Source organism: Saimiri boliviensis, chromosome 2, assembly GCF_048565385.1.
Source record: "Saimiri boliviensis isolate mSaiBol1 chromosome 2, mSaiBol1.pri, whole genome shotgun sequence".
Taxonomy (NCBI): Eukaryota; Metazoa; Chordata; class Mammalia; order Primates; family Cebidae; genus Saimiri; species Saimiri boliviensis.
The window spans coordinates 167,483,176-167,505,491 of record NC_133450.1 but is presented as its reverse complement, the minus strand read 5'-3'; the positions used below and the strand labels follow the sequence as shown (position 1 = coordinate 167,505,491).

The window sequence follows — 22,316 nt, the reverse complement described above, 5'->3', positions numbered from 1 at the left end:
CTAATAAGCCTCCATAGCCAAGAGGTTTTCCCGAGAGGCATGGTGAATAGCAGCTATTTACCTATGCCAGTGTTTAGTAAGTGACTGAAATATGCTCCAAATCCTGCATAATTGTTTGATGTTTTTTCCCTCTTTCAAATTAGGTTTACACACATTACTCAAGACACTTTATCATTGTCTGTCTGTTAAGAGGAAATTGCCTAGTGGACAAAAGCATTTTGAAGTGTTTTTAAAAAGTAGTTTTCATTTATTCCGTATTCATTGTTTTAGCACGGTTCTTTATTATTCAAAGGAGTTTTAAAAATGTCTCTGGAAGGTATTTGTGAGCTTCAGAGAGGTTGGAGCTTTAACTCTGTGTTGGGTGTGGGTGTAGCCTCAAGACCTTTCTTATGGAGAAGTGATAAAATAGGGACTTATAGGAACAGGCTCTTTACTGTGCTTGGGTTAAAATATATGGCAAGAGAGACTTCAACTATTAGAAAATATTCTACTTTGCTGAGGAATACAGTAATATGCTCAAGTGTAATTAAGATGAAATAACTCAATAATTAAAGTAAGAATTTCATTTATTTAACAAAGAGACCACCATACTTTCTCATTTGAAAAGAAACTGATTTCATAAATTTTAAAAAATGGTTGAGAAATCTAATTGAAGATGACATCTTATCTCCTCTTAACGCAGCTTGCCATTTTTTCCAGTGTTATTTTAGAGTGTGATAAATGTAAATATATATATAAGGAGATACTTTCTTAACATGGCAGCTAATTATTTTTTGAATCATCTGGCATCATCATCAAACTACTGTAGTGGGATTACGTCCATATGTCTTGTCATAACATTCAGAGCTTTTTGTTAACTTGGAGTGTGTGGGAAGGACTTGTTCGCATTTGCCATACAATCATAAAATTTAACATCTAGAGGAGGCCTTAGACGCAGATATTTAGATACTCTTTTTTCTTCACTGTGTTTTCAAAAGAGATTGTTTTGCCTGTAGCCAACTAAATTGCAAATCTTACATTTAAGCTTTTCATTTTACAGTTTTGCAACATCCAATACCTAAGCTAACATGAGGCTTTCCTTCTTGCAGTGTAATGCTGGACACCTAACAGGATCCAATATTGTCAGCCCAGCATTGGGAATTGTTTGTAATATTCTGTGGAGCTGCAGGCAGTAGTTTTCCCTAAAACATGTATTTTACAATTTTTATAGTAAAAGTAATGGCGATTTGTGGGGAATTTGAAAAAACAAACTATCACATATGAAGAAGAAAATAAAAATTATCTGTAATCTCATCATATAAAAATAACTTCTGTTAAAATTTGACTGTATATATGCCAGCCTGTTTTTCTATACATTTTTTCCACATTTCAGTGCATTCTATTTCTATGAATGTATTTTTGCAGTAAAATGAGCTTATATGATACATGCTATTTTGTAAGGTTTACTTTTGTCTTTCATTTATAATCTAATGGCATTTTACCATAGCCTTCAATCTCCACTTTTTTTTTTTTTTTTTTTTTTTTTTGAGACAGGGTCTCATTCTGTTACCCAGGCTGGAGTGCAATGGTATCATCTTGGCTCATTGCAACCTCTGCCTCCCCAGTTCAAGCAATTCTCCCTGCCTTAACCTCCTCAGTGGCTGGTATTACAGGTGCACATCATCATGACCGGATAATTTTTGTAGTTTTAGTAGAGACAGGGATTTGCCATGTTGGCCAGGCTGGTCTTGAACTCATGACCTCAGGTGACTTGATCAGCCTGCCTCAACCTCCCAAAGAGCTGGGATTTCAGACATGAACCACTGCACCCATCCTTCCACTTTGTATTGAGTACATAATATGCCATCCTTTGGCTATACCGTAAAATTGTAAATATCTACTTTGCTCATGAATATTTAGTTTTGGAGTTTTTATATTATAAATAGAGATACAGTGAACATCACTGCCTGTAACTCTGTGCCTAATCTGATTCCGTGCTTCTTGTCTAGCTCTTTTCACTGTCCTTTGTCCCTAGCAGACTGCCTGGCATGAAGTCACCAAGCAGAAGTTCAATGAAAATTTGTTACAGGAATAAATACATTCCTACTGTAGAATTACTAAGTTAAATCTTATGTCCATTTCTAAGGCTTTTGGTAAATATTGGCATAGAATCCAGAAACACCTTATCAATTTCCATTCCCTAGAGCAGTGCCTGAGTGTCTTAACTCCATTGTTACAGCCATAATAATTTCAGTGTAGCGTATGGCTCTGTAAGCAATTTCAAAGCATGTCTTCTGATAGAAGTGTATAGAACATTCTCTGTGGCCTTGTGACTCTACCCATGTACCCCCTTTTTTTATCATTTATCTTTCATTTAAGCCATCAAGGAGCACACCATGTATCTTTTCCCCATGAGCCAGGATTGCTCCATTTGTGAAGAAAATGGAGAAATTGAGAGGTTACTTGAGGATTGTACAAAGCTTTCAAGTAAAGGTGGAGCCTACCTGGTCTCTCTGTCCTTTTTTTCTCCTCCAGGACACACTCCCTGCCCCATCACCAGGCTTTTACTTATTAGGTAAAATGTGTTAAAGTAAGAATTGCTGTCATTCTCTACAGGGAGACCCTTAGAAATAAATACATCGAAGCTTTGGGCTAGAATCTAAAGTATCCGGCAGGCTAGGTGCTGCTCCAGTCTGGCCTTAATAGTTTTCTTATTCTACATAACACTTATAGAGTTATAAATAACCTGGACACTTTCCTCTCCTCAACACTATTTATCCCAGGGCAAAAACAGAGGCAGAGAAACTGTGGTTTTTTTAGCTTTCAGTTGGCAATCATCTTCTCTGCCTTCTCCTAGTCCTCTGGGAACAGAGCCCAAACTGTTTCCTTGTCTCAGGGCTGACTCTGGATTTGTGGCCTGAAGTAAAAATGTCAGATTTCAGCTACAAAACTCATCCCACACACTTGATTCAGTAGCCTCTCATTTACTACCTTATTTATTTTAAATAACATTATTATTTTACGCAGATGGTTCATTTCTTTTTCATGTTGTCTTCCAGCTTCCACCCAACATTTTAATGGAAACCAGAGATATCCTAGTTAAGCTAAAGCTCATTTTTCACTTTCAGTGCTGTGTTGCTTGACAGAGTTTCAATGGAGTGATGGATGTGTTGAACACTTTTGTATTCACTCAACAATGAATTTGGTCTCTGAAGAGGTTTTCAATATTCAGTTTTTGTATACCTATAAAACTCTTTTTAAAAAGTCTATGAAAGTCTAGTACTTACAAAAGTCCAAAAAATAAAGAACTTTGCAAATTATGAAGGTGTCTCAACTTGATAAAACTTGTCAATATAATATAACCTTGTCAAATCCCAGCCATTGGACTGTCTCTAAGCTGTGTGTCCCTACGTATGGGCTTTCCTTCTCTGGTCTGTATCATACCAGAGGGTCAAAGTTAACAGAAGTTTTTGTAACGGTTTTCATTACACTTTGAGTCTTCTTCTGCTGGGAAAAAAAAAAAGTAGAAGAAGAAAAAAAGAAAAAAAGAAATAAAAAGAATGTGTCCAGTGGATCAAGCCTATAATCTTAACACTTTCAAAGTCCAAGGCAGAAGATCTAGTGAGACTAGGAGTTCCAGACAAGCCTGGGCAACATAGCCAGACCTTGTCTCTACTAAAAATTTAAAAATTAGCCTGGTGTGATTGTGTACTTGTAGTCCTAGCCACTCAGGAGGCTGAGATGGGAGGATTGCTTGAGCCCAGGAATTTTAGACTGTAGTGAGCCATGATTATGCCACGGCAGCCTGGGCAAGAGAGTGAGACCTTGTAAATAAAATTTACAAAATAATAAAAGAAAAGAAAAAGAAGAGCAGAAAGAAAAAGAGGGATCCTGTAAATTGTTCAGCAGCTTGATAATGTGAAAAATAAAGAAGATATTTAGATATTTTTAACAATGATTATAATTCAATAAGCACGTAGCAATAAAACAAACTTTAACATGAAATACTGGAGAATAAAAGTAGCCAGCAAATGGTGACTTGTATTTGGAGGGTTCATTTAGACTTGTTTACAGGTTGCAAGTATGACATGTAAATAAGGAAGACAATTTAGGAATATGTAAAAGAATTGGACTTTTAAAACATTTTGAAGTAATTTGCTTCTTTGTTAACCAGATAGAAATAGGACTATTCTATCCTTGAAATAGGGCTAAATCATAGGACTGGCACAGTTAATACATTTTAATTTAGTGTTATGGTGTGCTGAAGATAATAGCTTCCAGAAATTTAAGAATTCTTGTGTGTTCCTACGTAATTAATTTGAAATTGTTAAAAATTGTGTTACTATAGGGAAGAAAAGGAATTTTTCAAGAAAGAAAATTATATGTCTTCTATGTAGGCTTTAGAATTCTGATTTGTAACCTTAATCTACTCGAGCATATTGGAAAAGCTAACATATTGCTCTACTATACGTGAAAAAGGAGCAGGTGTCCCAGACAGGCAGGTGTTAAGGTGGCTGTTTGAGCTTGCCCTAGATCACTAGTTGACTTCAGTGAAGTTCTACTAACAGGTGGCTAACTGATTGGAGTGCCATGTGACATTTATCCCGGGAGCGACTTGGATGACAGGCTGCTACAGACTGAGGAAGAGGTCTTTGCTTTGATGAAGAAATTGCCAAAACTCATGTCTCATTAGTGTTTCCTAAGGTTCTTTGGAAGTGAACAACAGTTTAATTAAGGGCTGACGTAAACACGTTTCTGCACACTTTCCCTGCAGCATTTTATCACATTAGAATTGATCAAAATTGTTGCCTTGGGCTGACTGGAGCAGATATACATCTGGAGTGCCATTTGTGCAAACTGCCGATGAGTCGAGTACATACGCTGTGTTTCACAGCGACTCTATTCCTTTGTAGATGAAATTACCTTGTTGGGAGACGAGTTGATCTAACTCTTTATTTGCTTAAGCCCTTATCTCTTTGAAGCGATGCTGTGAAATAAGTGACACGTCAAGGCCTAGGATGTATATATATGTTAACAGTGCCAAAATATACGTAATATGGTCAGGAAAAATCATGTGAGAATTTGATTTTGCAAAATACTTACTAAAAAGGATGCTTAAGAATAAACGAACCAACTTTATCAGTAGCCTACTTGAACTTTTTCTTATATGGTGATCTTTTATCACATATTCAACTAACAACCATTTTCTAAAGTCATAACTAATTTTCCAGTTATAAATGTAAACATGGGTGTAGACATTGAAGAATAACACCATCAATGTGAATCTTTGTTTAAAATTACTCTTTCTATAGAAAATCTGCCACTAAGAGGAATTCTTTCTACAATCCAATATTACTATGACTGCAACTATTTAATACATTTTTGTCTTTAATTTTCCCCTTCTCTGCTAGACTATGAGGCTCACCAGGACAGGGACCACGTGGTTTTGTTTAGCATCTTGAACTTAATGCATAGCCATAGTTCCTCACGCTTATTACGAACTTAGTGATTGATTTTCTTTTCTCTTTGCTTTACATTCAGCTGCTTCTTGTCTGGTGATATTTATTCATGGAACATGAATTTTAAGATATACAGGCTATGGTTATTTTGCTCATCCTGCACTACTAGTCATCATTTCATAATACAGTTTCTTTCACATGCAAGAGATTCTAAAATAAGCTGTCTAGACATGGTGCCTGCTTTACCTCTTCTTTCCTTCATTTCTACTTTTTTTTTCCTCACCCCCAGTAGTATGTTCATCGAGCCTCTACATCATTTTGTGTTTTTGATAAAAGCATTTTTCCTTAGGAGGTAAGCCACTAGTCAACTTTTTAGAAAAAAGTATATGCAAAGGATACAACAAGTAAATAATGAAAAATCGGTCCAGTAACATAAGATACAAACAAAAGATCATTAATGAAATCTAGATCTCAGCGTTTTCCAAGAGAGATTACTTAAGGAGAAAACAAGTTTGTTCAGTGAGTAAAGCATTGTTTTATGGGTGGGATAAGGAAAGTAGAAATGCCTCATTTTCTAGTTCAAGGGAATGTCATAGACCAGTAATGGCACAGAGTAAAAAAGGTATTTTTCCTGCTCCTAAAAGATGCCATAAGAAAATTAGCTTTATTAAAATTCAAATAAAATGGAGTAACAAAGAAAAAGAGCTATATAAAAATGTGGTACTGTGGTACAACTTGCAGTGGGAAAGATACTGTCTGAAGGATATGATGCCAGCTACTGGTTTTAATGTGTCATGGTGAGGAAGGCCTGGAGGAGATTAGGAAGAAAATTCTCTGTTCAACCAGGTACAAGTGAAAAGGATGGTGAGAACAGAAAAAAAAAAATCAAATTCTTAGAAAGTTTTTTCTTCTAAAATCAATTCATTTATAAATTAATACTTTCTAAATCAAATTTAAATTGTTTTGTCTGATTTCAAGCCATCACTGGCCTCTGTTTCTTTCTCATCGACTACCAGCAACTCCTGCCTCCCTCCTACCAGTAGAAACATCAGCTAACCCTTTGCTTATCAACTTGCATCTCTTTTCAACTTCTTTATTTTATGTATCATTCAACTTATGCATTATTATGTATGCATTATTAGTCGTTATTGTATCTTTATTCAGTATTCAGCTTATTATTATTCAACTTATTTTCAACTTAATCTTTTTATATATTATTCTTCCTGCTTGAGGGACAGTAGATTGTGAAAAGCATGGCATTTGTTTTTCTTCACAGAAAGGTCACTTTAAACTATCTCTTCTATATATTCATTTTCAAACTTCTTTTTATAGTATATGAGAACATTAAAAATAGAAACAATATCATTTTTCACCTTAGCATGAAGTCTTTTAGACTGTAGACATTCAAAATAAAATTAGTACTAGTTTGGTTCATGATTAAAATGTAATAGCTAGAAACTCTACCCTTACTTTTTCCCCAGATAATTGGTCTTTTATTTCCCCGTCTAGTCTAGAGAGCATTTTACTTATTTATTTATTTTGAAAGGGGATTCACTTTTGTGTCTTCCTAAGTTCTTAGCATAGTGTCTCCTGCGTGCTGTGCAGCAGTTTATTTTTATTAATGAGGCAAGAATTAATTTCATTTAATGAGAAAAAAAAGACAATTAAGCCTATATTCTAATACTGCCATTCTTTACCTGTTTCTAAAGCAAATCCTTTCAGTTTGGTCAGTGAACCTTCCCATTCTTATATTTACTATTATAAGTTGCTTTTGTTGTTTAAGAAAAAAGTTTGTGGTTCCCTTTGCAATTTGAAGAGCAAATTTTATTCTTTTTCTTCTGTGTTGGTCTGTATAATCCTCTATGAAAGTACCATTATTATTACGTGAATGCCCCAAAAATAATTGAAAAAATAAATGGACTCATCATAATTACTTAGTAAAAGCAAGTGTGTCATTTTGGCTAAGAAAATGCAAACGCTTTGTTTCTTAAAATTTACATAATTTACATTAAAAATCACATAATCATTTTCAAGTTCTATATAAACACCCTTGATTTATGTGCCCTTTACAAAAGGAGACCCATGAATTTGTGAGAGTTTAATGGGAAGTCTGATAGTTACAGGAGTTGCAGTTGCCTTAATTAATCCACTTCTCCAGAAACGACATAACCTAGAATGACACTGTTTTGTTTCTCAAGTTGTGGTCACATTCCATTTTTTTTTTTTTTTTTTTTTTTTTTTTTTTTTTTTTAGGTGGAGTTTTGCTCTTGTTACCCAGGCTGGAGTGCAATGACACTATCTTTGCTCACTGCAACCTCCGCCTCCAAGGTTCAAGCGATTCTCCTGCCTCAGCCTCCTGAGTAGCTGGGATTACAGGCGCTCACCACCACGCCCAGCTAATTTTTGTATTTTTAGTTTATCTGTGCTGGCTAGGCTGGTCTCAAACTCCTGAGCTCTGGTGATTCACCCACCTAAGCCTCCCAAAGGGCTGGGATTACAGGCAAGAACTACTGCACCTGGCCTAAATTTTTAAATAATATATAGTTATCCTTTATTATTTATACTACGGAATTTTTAGAAACTGATTTACCCAGTTCCATTTTACTTGACATTTATATTTAAACACAGGTAAAGCAGAAGAATATCAGTAAAAAGACCCCAGTTTCTTTTTCTAACAGTTAATTTTAAATTAAAAACTTGGAATGAAAGTTGTTGCATCATCTGTAACAAAAAAGGTGGAATAGAGGTTCCTTCCACCTCTAATAATCTGTATGTCTAAGACTTTACATGGATTAGTTAAAAGCCTATATGTGTAGTATTACCTTTTGAAATCACATAGCTCTTAAGCAAAAATAAGTATTATTTTTGGCACTTTAAAGATATCTTAGCTGAAATTAGCTTTCTTTGTCTACTTTTGAAACCATGGTTTACATTTTTTTCTTTTTTTATAGTTGCGTTAATTGCTGTGGCTTTATGAACAATTTCTTTCCTATTTTTTTCTTTTTGAAAAAGATATACAGAAATGGTTCTCTGACTCATCAAAGTTCTGATAGATTCATGACAACCAGTTAGTCACAAATCGTAGCTTACAGCTACAAATATGCCTGGCATTTTTTGCAGACTGTGATGTCTACTGCTTTTACAGTAGCATATTCATCCTTTAAATGCCACCAGACTGAAAATGCATATTTAATTTTATGAATGCCTTTACCAGAGCTTAGGTAATTTTTCAAATGGTAAAATATACTGATAATTAGTTTCTTATATTATTAGCACCATAAGATCTTTGCTCATTTCAAAAAAAAATTCAAATTAAAAATGTAAATTGTGTACATTTTGTATGTATGATAAAGTGTTGCTTTTTTTTCCCTTTTAATAAAGATTTTTTTTTTGAAGAGATACATACTGAACTACTGAGAAGCAAAATTATATGCTATCTGGGATTTGCTTCAAAGTACCACAGGGAGAGAAAGTGTAGATGGGGTAAAGATTAAATAAGATTTGTTATGAATTGATCATTGCTGAAGTAGGATTATGGGTACGTGAGGATCCATACAATTCTGTCTACTTGTGAATATATGTTAACATTTTTAATAATAAAATACAAATTTTATAGCTCATCTCACTTTTATGACATTTTACTATAAGTTGATAAACTTCCATTAGAGTGAACATCACTCAACCTGTTAAAACCAAGGTGTATCTTTTCTACTAATCAGTTTCTTTCTGAACTCCCTATTTATTCCACACTGGATGGTATAGTTTCTTAGTCAACTAAGATGATGACAGTCTACATCAGTTATTAATTTAATTGGGTAAATTCTGTTTAAATATTTATTGCATTAGCTCTATCCTGATGCTTAATCAAGCTCTCATGATCTATCATTTGACAGTGTTAAATATTTATGAAATGAGTGAATGAATGAAGCCTGAAATCTCTGAATTCTTTTCCTATCACAGCACCTTTTGCAATTCCTTCTTACTCGTCCACGTTGCCCCACTAGATTTTAAGCTCTATAGGAGCTGCAAGTGAATCCAGTTCACCACAGTGTTCACAGGCTAGTGCAGCATGTGGCATAAATTAGGTCTTGAACAAGTATTTATGGAGTAAGTGTATTAATGAATCTGTCTTCTGAAGTAGTCTTCGTGATTTCTGTCTCTGTTTTGGTCAGTCTGCCCTCCATTTAGTTTCTGGGGGGATTGCTGTAAACTGTCATTATGATCATCTTTTGTCTGTCGATAGTGTTTCTCCCATGAGAGTAAGCATACAGACGTTTGTACAGGAAGCTGGAGACCCGTCATCCTATGGGACCTGCCAGAGGCTTGCTCCTCTTCTTCATCCTTCACCCCTCCACACACTATTCGAACGACTTGTGTATCTTATGCCCTCTTTTTTTCTCAGCATTTCCTGTCTTAGAATGTCATCCCCATTCACGTTTTGAAACTGGTGCCAATGGGAAATGCCTTCCTCATCCTGGGGAGGCCGAGACGATCTCTGCCCTGTGCATCTCAGCTGGGGACGTATCAGCAAATTCCAAAACTTCCCTGCTCTCAACACACGTTGTACCTTTTGACCGTTTACAACCATTTTCTCCTAATTATTTTCCTCCTCACCAACAGTGAGCATCCCTAGAGCAGGAATTACTTCTAATTTCTTTAACATCTTCATTGTATCTGGCCAATAGGAAAACCCAGTAAATGTTTACAGAATGAGAAAATTAAGGAATGTATTTTTTTGCTAAACAAATGAATGCGTTTTCCATAAAAGCTGTGAAATCAGCGGTGTAATTACCAGCATCCCCGAAGGTTGTTTTTCACATTTGCCCCAGTTGTCCTCTGTTTTCACAGTGTAGTCGTCAGGTTGAAAGACTGTCTCCTGAATCATACAAACCTATCCATGAAGTGCTGAGGTAAAGAAGGCCTTTGTGTGAATCAAGGGGCTAAAGGAAACAAGACTTTGGGCTTTTTAGAAGTTTAAGATTTAGTCAGTAAGGTGAATAATTCTGATGACAATTTTAATAAAGCCTTCTTCTAGCTTTCATGGAGATTGAACAAATATTTCAGAGCTCCAACATAGCTAGATCTTTGATACTCAGAATATATTTTGTATGAGAGCCAAAGTATGAGAATACTAAAATATGGGAGATCTCTCATTATGATGAAATGAAACTTCGAGCTTAAGAAGATCACATAGCTTTGGGTTTTCCTCTCTTTCTTGCAGATATGTCTTCTCCGACTACTATGAAGAAGCCTGAAAAGCCATTGTTCAGTTCTGCGTCTCCACAGGATTCTTCCCCAAGACTGAGCACTTTCCCCCAGCACCACCACCCCGGAATACCTGGAGTTGCACACAGTGGTGAGGAGTTTCAAGCGTAGAGGAGAATCCTCCGTATTGCCTATAGGGCCCAATCCCTTAGGGATGGAGCAAACTTTTATAATTATAGCTATGGTGACCACATTTTTCTCATCCAAAAGTGGGAGGGGCACAGTCTGATCAAATATTTTTTCTTCTTGATTTATGGGAGAAGATTTTCAAAGTCATACAAGTAAATAATATTTATAATATGTATTTTTTAATTACCTTTATCAAAAATTGTTATCAGAAGAATGTGGAAAATATGGATACAGAGCTATCTTTACTATAGCTTTAGGATTGGTTGTGATATTTTACCAAGGGAAAGATGGAATTTCAATTATGTTGCTGAGTTTAGAGTTTTCTAAAGGCATTACGACATACAGGCACTATTTCTATGAGCATCTAATAAGTAGATGCTATTTTCTACGTATAAATCATTATTTATGTGTTTGAGAGTAATCAGAAAATAAAAGGTACATTTCTTTGACAGTTGTTTTATATGCCCAAATCCTTCAGACTAGTACACTTGATATTATGTCTAATATCTTAATTAGGAAAATGAATCTAATATTTTTACTTTAGCCAACAACTAATATCAAATCTTTCAAAAATTAAAAATGAGATACAGCTAATAACGAACACTGTATACATTTTACTTATTACTTTTAATTCCTAGAGAGGAGTAGACTGCATTTTAGGTGGAAAAACTTTTATAAAAATATGTTAATAATGAAACTTTTATTGGTTTAAATGTATAGTTAGGCACTTCCTCATCCTTCTAACTAATCGAATCTGGTTTTTAAATCTTTATGCAAACATTGTAACATTTTTTAAAAGAAAGTCCTTATTAGCTTTAGTTTATAAGTATATGTTGATACTTATTGCTGCTATACTTAAAAAATGCATGGCCTTTATTGCTATCATTTAAAAAATTATGAAATTGAGAGAGTACTCTACAAATTAAATGGGGTATAAGAACTTTTACATATATTACCTATACCATTTAGATAGGTGAAAAAAATCAATAACTGTAATGTTGAATATTTGGACAAAATTAACTGAGAAGTCAAATCACCCATTTGTTATGACACCTGATGAAATTATTCTTATTTCTAATGTGAAAAGAAGTAAACAGCATATTTTTATATCATGAAACAGGAGAGACCCAGATGAGCCTTCCACCTTGGTCCTTTGCCAGATATTTGTTCCCTGTCTGTATGTTACGGCCTGTGGTAGGCACCTTGGTCACAAAAGATAGTTTCTGTCCTTCAAGAGTTCAGGATATAGTAGGGAGACAATAGGGCCGCATCGTTGGCTGGGTGTCTAATCTGAACATGACTAGATACCTGAAGGAGGATTCGATGCCTGGAAGATATGTGTTTTAAGCTCAAGTGTAATGGCAAAGTTCGCTAGAAGAAGGAACAACAAACTAGGAAGAAGCGGGGCAACCTGGGAGGCAGAGGGGCAAATAGAGGAAGAGGGGCAGCCTGGGAAGCAGAGGCAACCACATATGTCAGTGCATTAGAGGCCTTTGCAGCAGGGAACTGCCATTTAGCCAAGGATCCACAGATCTCTTCAAATGGCCGGAGATGAGGCCAAAGAAGTGATCCAGGACGTGGTCCCAAAGCACATGAGGCTGTGTGTACTGAAAAAGCTGTTGGGATTTTATTCTGGAAGCAGTAGGAAGACATTGAAATTTTTTTTCTTCTTTTTTTGTAATATATTTTATCACCTAAGTCACTGAAATATTTTTAGCAGAGAAGTTACAGGACTATAATGGTATTTTAAAAAAGTCATTCACTTAGCACTATGAAGGATGTATTGGAAGGAGCAAGACTGAAGGAAGGAAGACAATTAAGAAGGCTTTGCAATAATGTATGCAAGAAATACCCATATGTGTGTATGTATTTATTTTGTCATAATGAAGGAAAACTTTTTTTGTCATGTATTTTGCTTTTCGTATTTTTCAATAAATAAATAAAAATAAGAAAAGCAAAATACAAGACAAAAATTATTGGATAGATTGCTTACCTCTCCCAAAGATAACTTTTTCAGAAGATACAAGAAATTAAGAATGTATATAATCGAGGAAACATAAATTCAGTTTTATAGTCACAACTTTGTTCCCTGAACATCCAGAGCACTGTTTCCAACCATTCTCTTGATTATTCTTAAAATGCAGATTCCTTGGTCTGCACACATAGATCTAGGGAATCAGGACCTCTAGGTGCCTCTGGTGAGGCACCAGAATTTATATTTTAAACAAGTGCCTGGGAGACAGGGTCTTACTCTGCCACCCAGGCTGGAGTGCAGCAGCATGATCTTGGCTCACTGCAACATCTGCCTCCCAGGTTCAAGGAGTTCTCCTGCCTCAGCTTCCCGAGTAGCTGAGATTATAGACACTTACCACCATACCTGGCTAATTTATATATATATATATATACACACACACACACACACACACACACACACACACACACACACACACATATATTCGTAAAGATGTGGTTTCACCATGTTGGCAAGGCTGATCTCGAACTTCTGACCTCAAGTGCTCTACTCCACCCACCTTGACCTCCCAAAGTGCTGGGATTACAGCCATGAGCCACCATGCCCGGCCACTTTTCTTATTTTTAAAAAACGAGAATGGCTTCTATGGAAAAGGTGGTCATTTTTACTCTTAGTTATAGCAGGCCACCTACAGCCCATGCAAGCACAGTGCCAGGTTGCAAATAGACTTGAATTCAGATTTGATTTCTGCCATTTCAGTTGAAAAGAGATGTCCTCCAGAACTATTAAGGCCAAATTAATCTCAAAACCTAGAGGACCCAAGAAGGAACTATGTCTATATCTTCTAAGGGTTTGTGTACAGATGTGAGCAAAAATCATGCTTAAAATGAACTGAGATTAAGAGCACTTAGACACTAAGTAAAAGATGCCCAGTTTTTCTGAGAGTTTGTATTTCCTTAAATGATACTTTCAAATGGGTGTACTTCTTAAATAAAGTAATACTTCAGTAAAGAGTTTTGTTTTAAGAAATATGCATTTGTTTTCTGAAATGTGCATACATTTGGTGGAAGATGCTCAAACTTCAGTAGGTAGGATGATGACATTGGCACTTGTTTAAAATACACATTCTGGTGCGTCACCAGAGGCACTTAGAGGTCCTGATTCCCTAGGTCTGTGTGCAGACCAAGGAATCTGCATTGTAAGAACAATCCAGAGAATGCTCAGAAACCGTGCCCTGGATGTTCGGGGAACAAAGTTGTGACTATAAAACTGAATTTATGTTTCCTCGATTATATACATTCTTAATTTCTTGTATCTTCTGAAAAAGTTATCTTTGGGAGAGGTAAGGAATATCCCATAAAGAGGTCCTCCCCTCCCCTTGATCACATAGTTACAAAGTTGGAGATAAATCATTCCAGGTGATTTCCCATTATAGATTATGGTTAGAATTTATTTTTTTCATATTCTTTGCTAAGTTGTCTCATAAAACATTAGACATTTATCATTTATTATTTCCTGTGATTTGAATTGGAAAATATTAAATAGACATTTACTGTTCACTTCTACATATATTTGTTGGTAGTTTTCATTTGTACTTCTACGATTATTTCTCTCGACATTATAGAGATAATGATCATACGATTATACCCATTCCTCATCTTTCAAACTTAAGATTTATATTTCAAAAACTGAATTGATAGTAAAGCATACTGATAGTAAAATTGACATCATCCACATTGCATGTGTCTTATATAGCATTTCCCTTTATAAAATTATTATAAAATATGTGATTTATGGGTAAAGTAATATACTTACCTATATGAAAGTTTAAATTTGCATTGCTATGGGTTTTATTATTGCTTTTCCTTTAACAATATCTTTTAAACTACATATAGTAAAAGTTAGAGTAGAAAGAAAAATAGTTGCAGAATAGAGCTCTTTTGGTTTCGAAAGAAACATTTTCATTAGGAGAGTTTCCAGCGGTATATTCCAATGTTCATAAGCATTTTTATCATGACTAGATAATTATAAATAACATGAGATGATTTTGTATTAGTTATTGTCTTTCCTTTTAAACAACTGCCAGGTAGGATATGTAGGGAAATTATTTATTTGAAATTGAATTTCACTTCTATTTTTAATTTTGGTGGAAAATTTGTCATTTTTTTGCCCTCTTACTTAATGCTCTGACTTCTGAACTTATGAGATAAAGTGCTGTTTTGTTTTGTTTTTGTTTTTGAGATGGCCTCTTGTTCTCTCGCCAGTCTGGAGTGTGGTGGTGCGATCTCAGTCTTGGCTCACTGCAACCTCTGTCTCCTGGATTCAAGCAATTCTCCTGCCTCAGCCTCCTGAGTAGCTGAGATTACAGGCACCCACCACCAAGCTTAATTTTTGTAATTTCAGTAGAGATGGGGGTTTCACCATGTTGGCCAGGCTGGTCTTGAACTCCTGACCTTAGGTGATCCGCCCACCTCGGCCTCCCAAAGAGCTGGGATTACAGGCATGAGCCATGGCGCCTAGCCTAAAGATTTTATAATCAAAGAATATGTTTCCAACAGGAAATAACTTTGCACAAAGAAGTGTTTTATCAAGTACTGACGTAACCTATAAAAGAGAAACTTATTTTGTAATCGCTCACGGAGCTAGGAAGCAAGATTGTTAATTTTCTAGAGTGATGTTTTGTCTCTGTGTAGTTAGCAGTACCAGTGTTGAGAAGAAAAGTGAAAAAGTAGCAGTTATTTTAGAGCTTGTTTAAATCATGGGGACAAAAACGAATGGTTACCAGTTTTATAGCATCACAGCGTTCTTTAGGATCCGAATGGAGCAATGAGGTAACCAGCTAATGAGTCAATCTTCCCTTTTCTGTCTTCTGCAGTCATCTCAACTCGAACTCCACCTCCACCCTCACCGTTGCCATTTCCAACTCAAGCTATCCTTCCTCCAGCCCCATCGAGCTACTTTTCTCATCCAACAATCAGATATCCTCCCCACCTGAATCCTCAGGATACTCTGAAGAACTATGTACCTTCTTATGACCCATCCAGTCCACAAACCAGCCAGGTAAAAATAAGAGAGAAAATAAGATTAGCACCTAAGGGATATGGGACAGGTCTAATTCTGAGACGTGAAGGTTAGTCAGACAGTGTGTCTGGCAGAACGTCAAGCCTTGAAATCCATCTTCAGGAAGTTGCTTGGTGACTCAGTAAGTTTTTATTTAAAGGTGGCTGAATGACAGGTAGGAAGTGTGTTGCCCCAAAGGGTACATTTGTGAAGATGGTTTAATGTTTTTGGATTTTCATTCACTGAAGGGAAAGTTTATGCAGAAAGTTACACTGACAGGAAAGCTCTGAGCTGGAGTTCACACTTCTGAAATACCTGGTTTGACACAGATACAAAGTGCTTATTTCAGGAAGGAGTAAGGTATGTGCTAAAATAAACACACACAAAAGAACTTACAGTTGTATTTATAGACCAACTATTAGGTATTAAAATAAGCTTTGGTAATGTAAACATTTTCAGTGTTTGATGACTACTCGAATATTCTTTGCAGAGACATGACTTACATTTAATAATGAGTGACATTACTAGAAGCGTCTTTTTTTTTTTTTTTTTTTGTAAACCTTGTGCAGTGGTTTTGGGGATTCATTGTGTAAGTGTAGTGACTCATGAGCATTCCTCACTCCCCTAGACATGTGGTTTCTTCTACCAAGAGGTTATTTCATAGGGATTTGGTATATGAGGGTTTTCCACAATCAAGTAGACAGTCTGTATCAGAGCTGGGGCTATCAATAATTGTGATATCTAAAACATGTAATTGTGATATTATGATACAGTATTTAGCTTTGCTGCTTTACCTCTAAGACTCCTCTCTACTCCTTATTATGCCTTTTAATATTTTGGAGAATTTTCACAGAGTTCTATCATTACTACTGTGGAACACTTCCTAAAATGCTAACAAATAGTGTGTGTCTGTCGCTTTATAGTTAGCAAAGAAAGGTGAGAAAAAAATCCCTTTGGTCTTAATTTGTTGAAATGAAACAAAATGGTCCTTTCTGAACTTTTTATTGTGAATAATAAGATATCCAGGACTTTTTGGATTAAAAAGTTACCATTGCTTTTAGTTCAACTAAGATACTCAACAGAATACTGAATTTTGATTTTGAAGTTAAAATGATTATTTGTATTTAGAAGAAAATGTTAAAATGTAGCACTTTTCATGACTGCAGTACTAAAGACAGCTAAGTAAAACAGTAAGATCTTAGTTTATCAGTTTAGAAATAAAATTTGGTGTCAGCGTATGGATTCAGAAGTCTCAGTTCCATAGAGCATTTTGCTAGACTCAGCTGGGAACAGTGCACACAAGGTCTGATTTTAATTTGTGTAGAATTTCCATGAATAACAAAGTCTAATTAAGACATCCATTAAAAGTCCTTAACGTTAATTCAGTGTGGAAAATCTTAGAGTTCCATTGGATTTTTTTTTAACTGATGTCTTAATTAGGCACTGTTAGGGGAAAAATTATGCAAATTAAAATCAGGCCCTTAGTGTTACACATTTCTTTAATTATTCAGTGCTTGTTTTATGTATATTTCAATTTCTTTATAAGTTAAGAGGGCATATTAGGTGATAATCTGCCTATATTGTTCTAAGTTTTTCTTCACCTCTTCAAGATACATATCACCTTCTAAGAGAAGCATATTACTGTCATCTCAAAAAAAAAAAAAAAAAAAAAAGCAACAAAAAACTCTCCGGATTTGGTATAATAGGAACCATTTGTAAAGTAGAATAATCCTTTTCTAATGCTGTTAGCTTTACCTTCAGATAAGACATCTCTCTTTTTCTATTTGCAGTATGAAAGTTCATCTATTAACAGCCTTAAAAGATTGAAATTTTTAGTGTAGCTTCATCTGTTTGAACCAGTAGAAAACCGAGGAAAAAGTACCCTCTATTCTTCTGATCCTCCTGAGGTTTAGGAAAGTTGTCTGCATTAGCTTGTGAATTCTTTCTTTGTCACCTTTATTCTTTTCAAGTGAGAGAAGTGTCTACCAGTTCACGTTGTTCAATTCCAGCAGATGAAGTCTGTAGAATGAGCAGGGTAGGATAATATATTTGGTGGCAGCATTTCTTTGAAATTATTCTCATTCTGCTTTTGTTACAGGTGGGTACTTTCAAACTGTTTTGGTGAACACTGGATATAGAAACATTTTTACCACTGAATATACCATCAATGATAAAATGAGACCTTTGTTCTTTCTTGAGTAAGATGTTTAAAGTACTTATTTCCAATGTTCAAATAACCAGAAATGGATGGTCTGCTGTAGAAACAAACTATTTTTCCTCATTGAAAGGAAAAATGGGTCTTTATAGTTAACTGCAATTTTTTTTTTGAGGAACAGTATATCTGCTTTGATTTTTAACTCCAACTCAAATTCAATTAATTTGCATTTCAAAATAAAATTCTTGGCATTTACCATTTTATCCCTAGAAATGAAAAGAAATTAGAACTCCTTCACCATTCACCTCTAGTTAGCTGTTCCTTCCCAATATTCTCCATCGCTGCACTGATTTTGATTTTTAAGATAAGCAACTGAGCTGCCTTTTCTTCCCCACAGCAATTTTGAGATTAATTGCATTACTGCTGCACCAATTATAGTGAGACAGTCATGCTATTCAGTGGAATATTTTGAAGAAAATTAGTTTAAAGGTGTAACTCTCCCATAGGCTTCCATATTGGAAAACTCTGGTCAATTTTCCTGACATCAGGTTAAATACTTAGAATTACCCATGATGAATAGTCAGGATATTCAAGAAGTCTATTTTCTTTATAGAATAAATAATGTGGCTCTGAGAATCCTAACCAAAGATTTCGTTCATGACTGTAAGTCACAATATTTAAGTGTTATGAACTGTTCATCTTTTTTTCTAAATATATGTCTACTTGTAATTTATATGCAGATATTTAGATAAATATTCTGCTTCATTGATTTCTTTGCCTTTAACAGTTCATATTATAAAGACTATATACTTGTGGAGAATAGCCTCGTAGCAGATTGTGATGAACAACATGCAGTGGAGAATTCTAACATGGGTATCATCAGAAATAACATTCTCTGTCTAGAAAAATATATTCCATTATTTCTTCAAAGAGTGTATCCTTAGGATTTTGTTTTCTACCACGGAAACTATTTTTGTACCCAGGGGCTAAAACTCAGATAATAATATCTTTTCTATCATTGCCCAGGGGATTTTCTCAGTTAATTCCCACAAATGTCAACAATACATGTTTTGTGTAACTCTCCATGCACCATAATGGAAGAGTAACTCAAATAACAATGCTCATTTGCTTGACCTCTGCTTCCCCTCAGTATATTTTAATTTACTTTGGAAATCTTTTATTTGTAGGTGTAAAGATCAACCTAGCTCAGCATTTTATGTCATTGTATGACCTCTGAAATTTTAGATGCTTTAAATCTCATTCTATCTGTTTTATTTGCAAACCATCAAAAGTTGAGCATAGATCTTGGAATCTAAATTGCCTAATATGTGCATCTGAGCACACCTGTGTGAGAGAGCTAGCATTTTGTATGCAGGAGAATGGCTTTTGACTGTAAATAATGAAAATTCCAGTATTCGATATGTTTGATGTCGAGATATTTTTGTGTCCTTTGTTTCAGTGATATCATCATGTAGGGGAAAATTGTGTTCTGAAAGCCAAAACTGACTCACTGTAGAAAATGAAAAGCAGAGAATAAGGAAACATTGGGTACCAACTCTAACTAGTTCAGTAAGGAATTCCATTTTAGCCTCTGGGCTAAGCATTTAAGTCTCCACTTGAGTTTCCTGGCCTACTGCATGAAAGGATCAAGTCTACCTGGCTCTCAGGGGTGCTGTAAAGAGGAATTATACCACATACTTTGAAGATGAATACCTTCTTTGAAATGCTGCTGCTCCTTGTTACTACTAACCATTGACCAGCCTCTCCAACTCCGACTGGAGAGGGCCTCTGTGGTGCCTATGTGCAGTGTGCTGGATCCACACGGTTGTGTGTGCTGAGTGGACTTGTTGGACAAGATGACTGCCATTTGGATTGCTTCACCTGGCATTCTGTTTTTGTTTTGTAGCCTAACAGCAGTGGTCAAGTAGTAGGGAAAGTGCCTGGCCATTTCACTCCTGTCTTGGCACCCTCTCCCCATCCCAGTGCAGTGCGACCTGTGACCCTGAGCATGACAGATACTAAACCCATCACTACATCCACTGAAGGTGAGGCAGCTTCACCTACAGCAACCAGTAAGTATTTCTGTAGGAAATGAGAAATGTCCATCAAAGGCACCATTGGATATATGATCCAAGGTGGAAAACATGGCAATTTTTCCAGCTACTTGACCAGATGGAGATTTCTCATTTAAGTGGAGCTAGCAGGCATGGATGTAGCTGTGCTATCGCAGGCTCTCTCTTCTCAAATTCCAGTCAATGCATCATATTTGAAAAGGGAGAAGCTCATTTGTTTAAGTTACCAGCTATAACAAAAATAATAAATCGTGCCTGCTCGTTCAAGGTATACATTGAAATTGCACTGAGTAACATATACAAAGTTCTCATATCAGCCAAAGAGAGATTAGATAATTGGTACTTATTGGAGCATTCCTATAGAAATCAAGCCCCCTCACAAAGCAGTTGGAATCAGTGCCTCTGTAAGGTAATTGCATGTCTACATTATTGTAGGTTATGTCATTGTTAAAAACAGTCACGGAACATTGGGAGCAGATGAGAATATTTCAAAACTTAGTATTAGGCACATGTAAGCTACTTGCACTTTCATTATCTGCAAGCTTTTTAAAAACACCTTTTGATTATTTTGCCTATCATGGCACATCAAATACTGTGCTTTTTAGTGTGGCCATAACATTTTTAAATGTCAGAGATTTAGCCAGTGAACCTTCCTAACACATACCAATAAGCCACGATTCCTTTATTATTTCATATAAAATGCTCAGAAGTGGAGAAAAAATTAATTTTGAGGTGGTTTCACCCAGCTGTCAGCTTCTTAGTGCTGGAGCTAGAATGTACAAATCGGTGAAGTAGAATGATAAAGTTATGGAATTTGTGGAATTTGTATGCGCCTCACCAATTATACAGGTATCTTAAATTCAAACCTTTTACTTTCTTAGAGCAAGAAAATCCCCATGATCTTGAAATTTCCATGTGAATCAGAGACAATCAGAGGCACCACTGGCTCTTTCTTGCCCATTGGAAAGATGCCATTTTTTAAAAATAGTTTCTAAAAGTCTAGGAAGGAACCCTTTAAGAAAAATGGACAATGCTTCGTACAGTGAATTCAGCATTTTTTTTTTTTTCAAAATTCATGAGCCCCATAAATTAATAAGTTTCTATAGGCTTGTAATGCCCATCAATAATTCTTAATGCTTAGAACACTTCCCTGAATGCACAGATGGATGCGACCCACTCAGGAAAAACTAAAAATTATTTTGTTCTAAAAGTTTGCTATGTGCATTACAGTCACTAAAACACTAAGTACTCATTTTGAAAGTGGTGTCTTGACATCTTTGAGCCATGTCAGCAATTTAAATAAAAGCACATGGAAACAAAGAATTTTTTTTAAGTAGTTGAAAGATTATCACATGATAAATGATCAAAACCAAGTTCTAGAAACTCTGATGCCTACTCTTACGGTGTTATTAATAGAAGAGATTCAGGAGAAGATCAGACCCGAATGATCACAGCTCATTTATGTGAGTACCCTCAGCCTGTTTGTTAATGAATTGTTTTTATACTTACATACAGGTTGTTCAAAAAGGGATCTGATTTGACTAGTAAAATTACAAAATATTCAAAAGGAATATCTTGGTTGTATAAAGATGGCTGCATCAGTCCATTTTCCACTCCTACATAAAAGAAACATAGTGAGTAGTTTTTCTTTCCTATCAACACACTTGTAGCTCCAGCTTCCTAGGCACTACCGGTAATAAAAAAAGCTGGTCGTTGAATTGATAAGGTAGTAAGGTTAAAGAAAACACAGAAGCCAAGGAAAGCTCTTTCTCATGGTTGGAAAGGAAGAGCAGCATAGATTTGGTGCTCTTCCTGTAAGGGTGAAGCTCCTCTCCAGCTGTTTGTGAGGTGTGAGGTGTGGTGAATTCCAGAGACTTGGAGATTGAGTAGGGGTCATTGGTCGCTAATGGCTGCCTTGCATGGCCCCTTTTTCAGGAACAATTAAAATACGAATTGTGAGCATCTTCACTGTTTTTAAAAAGTTGACCTAAAAAAGCTTCCATGGGTCAAATTCTGCAGTCCTTTAAGAGAAAGGGGCAGAATTAGTATATTGGTTTTAGAAAGCCAACCGATTTAAAATGAATGCCTGGATTCCTCATTAATCTGGTGGTTTTAAACCAAACAGTGTAGCTTTCTTCAGAACAATACAGGTAATACATGGTGATATGGAGCAGTGGGATTGCTTAGTTCTGGGAAGATACCTTAGTCCTTTCCTTGTGAAAAGT

The 22,316-nt window shown here is 35.7% G+C and overlaps 1 protein-coding gene across 18 annotated transcripts in view; it reads left to right on the top strand.

Annotated features, from left to right (window-relative positions):
- The window catches only part of NFIB (nuclear factor I B), a 236,749-nt gene that overhangs the window by 182,220 nt on the left and 32,213 nt on the right, over window positions 1-22,316 (top strand). For 6 of the 18 annotated variants that reach the window (XM_010338745.3, XM_003928153.4, XM_074394840.1 and 3 more), the window contains 2 exons: window positions 10,660-10,794; window positions 15,680-15,864. In XM_010338745.3, the coding sequence (XP_010337047.1) occupies window positions 10,660-10,794; window positions 15,680-15,864 (320 nt within the window). Of the gene's footprint in view, window positions 1-10,659; window positions 10,795-15,679; window positions 15,865-19,925; window positions 21,726-22,316 lie in introns of all 18 variants that reach the window. The other 12 variants (XM_003928155.4, XM_010338744.3, XM_074394838.1 and 9 more) reach the window with 5 other exon arrangements.